General features: G+C 54.6%; 2 protein-coding genes across 2 annotated transcripts in view; one reads left to right on the top strand and one right to left on the bottom strand.

Moving 5' to 3' along the window:
* SORCS2 (sortilin-related VPS10 domain containing receptor 2) overlaps positions 1-8661 on the bottom strand; it is a 408600-nt gene that overhangs the window by 344315 nt on the left and 55624 nt on the right. The window lies entirely within an intron of this gene.
* PSAPL1 (prosaposin-like 1) lies at positions 5693-8393 on the top strand. The gene is made up of 2 exons (XM_012002170.1): positions 5693-7369; positions 7400-8393. Exon 1 carries the CDS (start codon positions 5769-5771, stop codon positions 7332-7334), a length of 1566 nt encoding a protein of 521 aa, XP_011857560.1. The 5' UTR covers positions 5693-5768; the 3' UTR covers positions 7335-7369; positions 7400-8393.

Here is an 8661-nt window from a genome sequence, read left to right as displayed (position 1 = left end):
GGGGAGGGGGTGGAGGGTGATCTGGGCTGGGGGAGGGGGTGGATGGTGATCTGGGGGAGGTGGAGGGTGATCTGGGCTGGGCAGCTCCCAGGTTCTACCCTTCCCTGGCTTCTCAAATCTCTGACGGGGAAGGGGCTGTGGCAAGGGCGCTTCCCTCTCGTGCCAGCCTGCACCTCCCCTGCACCCTGCCTGGACCTCGGTGCCCACACTCGGCTCAGGTATGAGTCAGGGCCTCCCACTCAGCCTCCAGCCACCCTCACCCAGCTCATCAGGCTGCCCCCACTTGCTGCCCAGCTCTGCCAGGCAGGAGCAGGCCTCTGTGTGCAGCGCCTTTCCCACAACTGGTGCTCACCTGGAAGCAGCCCCGACCCTGGCCTCAGGCTGCCCCTCACCTGGGGTGTGACTCTTTCCAGCTTTCACAAAGGCGGTATTTGGGAAATGTCACCTCCACCTTCCCAGAAGCAGCCAACGACTCCTTCCTGGCCCCAGGCTCCAGGTCAGGGTCTTACCCACAAGGCGGCCTCCTCCCACTCTCCCTAACTCCACTGCAGCAAGGCTCGTCTTCACTTGGGGAGAAAACGCGAATACCTTGCATGTAACTTTTTGAAACAAATGGGGTTTTAAAAAAAAAAAAAAATACAGCCAATGGTAGCATTTGTTAAAGTGTGGGTGGAGGATGAATGTCTGTGATACCACTCTCTGCATTTTCGGAAGGGGTGAAATCAGAGCCACATGCAGCAACCAGCACCAGCAACACGGGTGGGTGACAGCAGCTGGTGTGGCCACTTCGGAGAAGTCCTGGGGAATCTGCTCAGCACACACCCACCTGCCCGCACAGGTGCACACCCTACAGAAACATTCTGCACACCATCCGATGTCACCAAGTTGTTTGGAGCAGCCATGTTTGAATAACCCCAAACTGGAAACCATCCCACACCAGCTCAGGGTGGATGAACAGAGTGTGGGAAAGCCACACAATGAAGCACTGCCCAGCAAGGTGAAGGAACAGCCTACAGTCATGGGAACAACATGCCTGGATCTCATAACATCAAGCGAAAGAGGCAGGCACAGAGGACATCCTTTCCCTCCTGTTCAACTCCACCAATACGAGGTTCAAGAACAGACAAAATTAATCTGTGGAAGAAAAGTGTTTGCTCTCATTGACAAGTAACTGGGAAGAAGCACGCGGGACCATTCTGCCCCTTGACTGGGGTGTGCGTTCTGCAGGTGTGTGAAGATGTGTGCGTTTAGCTGTATGTGAAATTTATCTCAACAGAATAAAGAGAAATGTGTAGCAAGAAAGAGCTCTAGTTAGCAGGGTTTGCATTTCACAGTGGTGTTTCTAAAATGGCTTGGTTATATTCTAGGGTTCAGTAAGGGGTAAATAGGTTAAAGGTCATGGGAGCCAAGCCTCTCACTCTTGGGCAGGGGAGTTACACTGCCCTGAGTGTTGGAAGTAACAGTGTGAACTCGTAGTCTTGTGAAGATGGATGCATATGTTACATATACACGTGTGTGTGTGCATGTGTGTGTATATATATATATTGTTTCTATGTCTGTGAATGTTTCTATATTTCTCCCTGTGCACACCATCCCTCCCTCCTTCCTCTTTCACCCCATGTCAGGAAGAGGTAAGGTTTTCACTCAGAGGGCCTAATAGGCATGATAGCACAGGAGCAATGAGCACATTTCATATCCAGATATTGGTTTCTAAACACCATGATCCCTGGAGAACAGGCTGATTCCAGGGCTGGTTCAAAGAATGCAAAAGATGAGCCTGGAATATGTCTTGTGCCGGAAAGTATGGAAGTGCCAAAGAATGATGCCTGAGGGGACTCCCATAGATCACATCTGGGACAATTTTGGCATCAAAAGCAATGAGTGATATGAAAAAAGTATGTGCAAATATATACATGTGTAGGAACAGTTGGGTAGGTGGGTAGGTAGGTGGACAGGTGAGAGGAAAGGAGGGAGGGGTGGTGAGAACGTCGAAGCAAGTGGGACAGGTGTGTTGGGTTATAGTCTACTAAATAAACTTAAAAAAAAAATAAGAAAGTAAAAAATAATTCTGAGTCTTTTAAAAAAGAAAAAAGGAAAGAGGAAGGAAGGAAAAAGAGAGGCAGGGAGGGAGGGAGGAGAAGGGAACAGAAGGCAGGAGAGAGGAAGGGGAGATAAAGCTTTTTTTATTCACAAAAGAATACAAACTAATTAACATAGAAGGAAGACAGGGCTAGAAAATGATGGGCAGGTGTTCAAATAAATGCACAAACATTTCATGAGGAATAAGATCGTTACATATTTTCAAGATACCTTTCTAAATGTCGCTTATTAATTACAAGCAGGAAATAACTTTACAGAGAAGGAAACTGGTATATCTTCTCCAAGTGATCAAAGATCATGCATGTTGATAAATCAACAAAGCCTCCCTATGCAATGCATGACCTGGGTCTGGTCATGAGGAAAGCCCAGCCGGACCTGCAGGGAGGGACATTCTACAAAATTACCAGCTGGTTCCCCAGTGCTACAAAAGAAAACACAAAGCTGCCATCAGCTCTCGATGGAAGGCCACTGAGGCACCATGACCAGGGTGCCTGGACTGGGGCTAGACCTGGGAAATCAATGCCACATGGGGCAGCACTAGGGCTGCTGGTAAAGCTGAACTGGGCTGTGGGTTAAATTCTAGTATTGTATCCACACTGCAGTTCTTTATTTTCATAAATGTACCCTGGTTATGAGAGAATGCCCTGGTCCTTAGGAAATAGGCACCAAAGTAACTGGGGTAAAGAGATACAATGTCTCCACCTATGCTCAAAGGTTATAAAAACAAATATGTGCAAATACATACGTGTGTGGACCGACAGGTAGGTGGCTAGGTAGGTGGACAGACAGGTGAGAGGAAAGGAGGGAGAAGCAGTGAGAACCTCGAAGCAAGTGGGGCAGGTGCGTCTGGGCAAAGGTACTTGGGAGTGCCTTGCACCGTTCTTGCAGCCATCTTTACGTAATCCAGCATCATCCCCCCCACCCCGTATTAAAAAAAAATGTGTTTGGTTTTGTCCCCACTTCCTGGCACAGAGCTCCAACCCTTGGAATTTGCTGAGTGACAGAAGTGTATTTTGTTATTCATAACGACCCCCTCTGACCACACCTGAGTTTACGCTAATGAGGTGACCTAGGGTGGGGTCCCTAGATGGCCTCTGATGGGGCTGGTCACCAGAAAGACCAAGCCACTCGAGGACTGGAATGTCCAGCCCCATCCCCTGGCCTCTGGGAAGGAGTGGGGGCTGCTGGAGATTAAACCCTGGAAAATCTCTTGGACAATGAAGTTTGATGAGTTTCCTGGTTGGTGAACACATGGGGGCGTGAGGAGGGTGGCACACCCAGAGGGTGTGGGAGTCCTGCACCCCGGCCCCTAGTCCTTGCCTTGTGCATGGCCTCCTGAGTCATATCTTTCATGAAAAATAAGAAATGTAAGCAAAGGGCCTCCTGAATTCTGTGAGCCACCCTAGAGAACTATCAAACCCGAGGAGGGGGTTGCAGGACCCCAATTTATAGCCACTTCATTAGAAGTACAGGTGCCAACCTTGGACCTGTGATTATAGCTTCTAAAGCAGGGGCTGAACCCTTAACCTGTGGGGCCTGTGCTAACTCCGGGTAGTTGGTGTCAGAACTGAAAGGAATTACAGGGCACCCAGTTGGCATCTGTAAGAATCGGTCGTTGGTGTTGGAAAACACCCCACTCCCCGAAACTAAACAGACATGGAGCAATCGGAATTCCTCAAATGCTGCTGAGGGGAGTGGGAACGGGCACAACCACTTTGGAAATCAATCCAGCAGTATCTGCTCAGCACACACACACTACGCATGCCCAATCCGTGCCGCTCCCCGGTAATACCCAACAGAGAAGGGAAGACACGTGTGCATCCAAGACATACACAGAAGCGTTCGGGGCAGCATTACTCCTACTAGCTCCCAAGTGGAACTGGCCCAAAGGCCAATCAAGGGTAGAGTAGACAAATCCGCCGTAGTGGTGCACTGACCTAATTAATACACACCCAGGACCCAGCGGGGCATTCCACCTGCCCAGTGGAATTCTACCCAGAAACAAGAATGTCGGCTCTACAGATAAACACGGCAGCGTGGGGCAATCTTGTAAAGACAAGGCTGAGCCAAGAAGCCCTTCATCATCGGGGTGTTGTGCTAGGCTCAAGGGATGTCAGGATGAGGAGGACATTCTGGCCTCCTGGATGGCACCCCCTCAGTGCAAGAGACCAAGGCAGCGCAGTGGGGGCTGGGTCTGGAGGGACTCGCAGGAAGTCTGGCATGCAGCTGTGTTCACACCAAGGGGCAGGGCCTTCTGTTTGCTTCAGCCTGGTGCCCAAAGTCCTGGTGGGATGTGAGTGGGTGCCCTGGAAATGTCAGGTGATGGACTGAATGAATGGCAGGCCCACCATAAGCCCATAGAAATACATCAACACGCGCTTGGCTGAGTCAAGTCTAGATAAGGACACCCACGTACGTCTCCAGCCCCACCTGGGGTATGACCTGGAGGTGCTGGCCAGCTGCCATCCTGCAGCTAAGCACACCCAGACTCACCTGTTCCCTAAGACCGTCCCCTCCACCGGTCCCCAGCAACCAGAGTCCTTGGAAGTCACTGCAAGAACTCAGTAAATCCTATTTTCCATCTTCTCTTCCCGACCCCTGCACCCAGCAGGAGGGTTGGCGGGAAGCACCCTGCACTACCGCATTCCTCATGAGTGGCTGCTGCAATTTCAGGCCAGGCTGCCTGACCCACATAACTGGGAAGTGTGTTCCTACGGAGCACCCAAGCCGAGGAAGCTGAGCTGAGGACACCCACATGGGGGGCTAGGGGAGCCCCTGCCATCAAACCTCTGGCCTGCCCACTCCTTGACTGTGTAGCAATTAGGCCAGAGGTGAGGCTGACTCCAGAATTCTCCATTTAATGAACAGGACCTGACACAAAGCACCTGTGCGTGCCCACCCAGCTGACTCTCTCGCCTAAGAACTATTTTTAAAACTAAGGCAGAAGGAAAAGATAAGATAACAGATGACACAGAAATGTAACAAACACTTTTTGTGTGTGTGTGCCTTCAACAAACATTTAATCCACACCTACCACGGACCAGCCCACACTCAACCTTTGATTGACATTTCTAGAATGAAAACACCGGCTGGGCTCAGGACCTGGCAGAACCCTGGCTGGGCACATGGCCCTGAGGCCACATTAGAAAACAGTGGCATCCAGGGGGTGGCCAGTCATTGGCATCACTCAATCTTCAGCAAATATAAAGCAGAGGATCCCTTTCTGTACCTCCCAGAATGGGGGCAGAGACTCCTCGGGGGGCCCCACATTCCAAGAGAGGACCCAGGCCACACAAACAAGTCAGGAGAGGACAGTGAGCCACAGGGAAGGGAACCCCAGGAACTACTGCAGCAGGGGGAGGCGGGGACACAGCCCAGCCAGGAGGATTTCCTAGGAGCTGAGCTTCATTCACATATCAACTAGGCTCAGAAAACTGGTAAGAGTTTGTCTTATCCAAGGGAAAAGAGGGGAGGGATAGTGTTCCGGGCACTGCAAGAGCAAAGGCCAAGAGGCCAGGAACCCCCGGGCACAGGGTGTGTGTCAGGCTGTGGGAGTGGCCAGGAGGTGGGGCCGCCCTTCTGCACCTCCTCTGGGGCCAGGCAGGAGAGCCGGGTTTATAGCAGCAGCCACTGCTGAGTGCTCTGGAGCCAGAGAGTCCCTGGGCAGCATGCTGTGTGCCCTGCTCCTCCTTCCCAGCCTCCTGGGGGCCACCAGGGCCAGCCCCACCTCAGGCCCCCAGGAGTGTGCAAAGGGCTCCACGGTGTGGTGCCAGGATCTGCAGGCAGCTACCAGGTGCGGGGCCGTGGGGTACTGCCAGGGGGCCGTATGGAACAAACCCACCGTGAAGTCTCTGCCCTGTGACGTATGCCAGGACATAGCAGCTGCCGCTGGCAACGGGCTGAACCCTGACGCCACGGAGTCTGACATCCTGGCTTTGGTGATGAAGACCTGTGAGTGGCTCCCCAGCCAGGAGTCTTCAGCCGGATGCAAGTGGATGGTGGATGCCCACAGTTCAGCCATCCTGAGCATGCTCCACGGGGACCCGGACAGCGCCCCGGCACAGGTGTGCACAGCGCTCAGCCTCTGTGAGCCGCTGCAGAGGCACCTGGCCACCCTGGGGCCACTCTCCAAAGGGGACACCTCTGAGGCTGTGGCTCCATTCATGGCCAATGGGCCCCTTAGGTTCCACCCTCCCCAGGTGCCTGAAGGAGCTCTGTGCCAAGACTGTGTACGACAGGTCTACCGACTCCAGGAGGCTGTCCGGTCCAACTTGACCTTGGCAGACTTGAACATCCAGGAGCAGTGTGAGTCCCTGGGGCCTGGCCTGGCTGTCCTCTGCAAGAACTACCTCCGTCAGTTTTTCGTCCCTGCTGAGCAAGCACTGAGCCTTCTCCCCGCGCAGGAGCTCTGTGGGAAGGGGGGATTCTGTGAGGAGCTAGGGGCACCTGCCCACTTGACTCAAGTAGTGGCCATGGACGGGGTCCCCTCCCTGGAGCTGGGGTTGCCAAGGAAACAGAGCGAGATGCAGATGAAGGCCGGCGTGACCTGTGAGGTGTGCATGAGCGTGGTGCAGAAGCTGGACCACTGGCTCATGTCCAACAGCTCTGAGCTCATGATCACCCACGCCCTGGAGCGCGTGTGCTCGGTAATGCCTGCCTCTATCAGGAAGGAGTGCATCATCTTGGTGGACACCTACAGCCCCTCCTTGGTGCAGCTTGTGGCCAAAATCACCCCAGAGAAGGTGTGCAGGTTCATCCGTCTGTGTGGCAACCGGAGGCGGTCCCGAGCACTCCCTGACGCCTATGCCGTCATGCCGTCCCCAGAGTGGGACGCGGAGAACCAGGGCAGCTTCTGCAATGGGTGCAAGAGGCTGCTCACGGTGTCCTCCCACAACCTGGAGAGCAAGAGCACCAAGCGAGACATCCTGATGGCCTTCAAGGGTGCCTGCAGCATCCTGCCGCTGCCCTACATGATCCAGTGCAAGCACTTCGTCACCCAGTATGAGCCTGTGCTTATCGAGAGTCTCAAGGACATGGTGGACCCTGTGGCTGTGTGCAAGAAGGTGGGGGCCTGTCACGGCCCCAGGACCCCATTGCTGGGCACTGACCAGTGTGCCCTGGGCCCAAGCTTCTGGTGCAGGAGCCAGGAGGCCGCCAAGCTGTGCAACACTGTGCAGCACTGCCAGAAGCACGTATGGAAAGAGACGCCCCTCCACGCCGGGGAACATGCATGACCGTGGCCGCCAGAGACCCAGAGCCTGCTAGCCAGGCCCCAGGAGGTTCCTGCACCCCCCAGGAGCCCCATGAGGTGGGTGCTTTCCCATCCCCATCTCACAAATGAAAAACTGAGGCTCGGAGGAGGGAGGCTGGGAAGGAGCAGAGCCGAAGTTCAAAGCCAGGTATTCCTGACCCCGAAGGCCACTCTCTTTAACAACTGTGCTGCCTTGAAAGCATCTTTACTGGACCAGAGCAAACTCACGTGTCCTGTCCCCGACCCAGCCAAGGCTGCCCCTTCATCTCCAAGGCTGTGATGTTGCCGGTGGTTCCATGAGAGCCTGCCCATGGCCTCGGGTGCCCCTTTACCTTCTGCTGGATGGACGTCCGGCTGTGAGCCAGGCTGGGGTCGTGGCCGGGGTGGGCAGAGGCAGAGGCAGATGGAGGCATGGAGGGCCCATCACTAGTGGGGTCGTTACCTCTTGTCAACAGCTGGGGGTGGCTCAGGCCAGAGTTTCTCAACCTGGAGTCCCTGGGGATGGCTGCCAAAGGTGTGTGTGAGAGACACATATCCCTGGACTTTTCTTGGGGGAGGTCTGGGACTTTGGCGACATTCTCCAAGGGCTGCTGGGCTTCGGAGCAGTCCCCCCCATGTCTCGGCCACCACAGGGCCCCTCTCTCTCCTTGTGCCCCAGACCCTCTGCTGCCCTGGTAATGAGCAGAAGGAAAGTCTTGGGGTGTGCTCAAAATCAGGAGAGCAAAACATGCCAGGCAAAAGCCCCCGGGGAAAGCCGGAGGAGTCTGGGGTGACCACCGGGGTGTGGAGCAGCAAGGGCAAAGACAGTGATCACGGCCCTCCAGCTGTCTGAACCTCAGTTTTCTAATCTGTGGAATGGGGATGATCATACCTGCCTCACAAGAACGTTGAGACAATTCACAGAAATGTTCTGGAGCCCCTTCCCCCTGTGACCGGCATTCATGAGTCTGCTGGGACCAGAAAACCCATCCCAGGGGGTCAGCGGGGCACCCAGGAGAATCTGGCTGTGCACGTGCTGTATAAACCACAAGCGTTCTCCAAATGCTGTGTGCCGCGTTTTTATTCACAGGGAAGGCGCAGGTCCCAGAGCTGCTACAACAGCCCCCATCTTGCCCTGGTGCCTCCACCTTGCCCCAGTGCCCCCTCTGGCAGAAAGCCTCTGGGGGCTTCCAGGTGGGTTCAAGTGCTCCTGTGGTTTCTGCTCCTGCTGTGTGGCTCCAGGGGAGTCCCTGGGCATGAGCCTGCCGTGTCCTTGCAGCTGGCCCAGCACCCACGCGCAGCAGGTGCTCACACATCTGGGAGCCACACAC

Source organism: Mandrillus leucophaeus, unplaced genomic scaffold (genome assembly GCF_000951045.1).
Source record: "Mandrillus leucophaeus isolate KB7577 unplaced genomic scaffold, Mleu.le_1.0 Scaffold68, whole genome shotgun sequence".
Taxonomy (NCBI): Eukaryota; Metazoa; Chordata; class Mammalia; order Primates; family Cercopithecidae; genus Mandrillus; species Mandrillus leucophaeus.
Note: the sequence above shows the minus strand (reverse complement) of the source record. Positions and strands in the feature narration are given on the sequence as shown.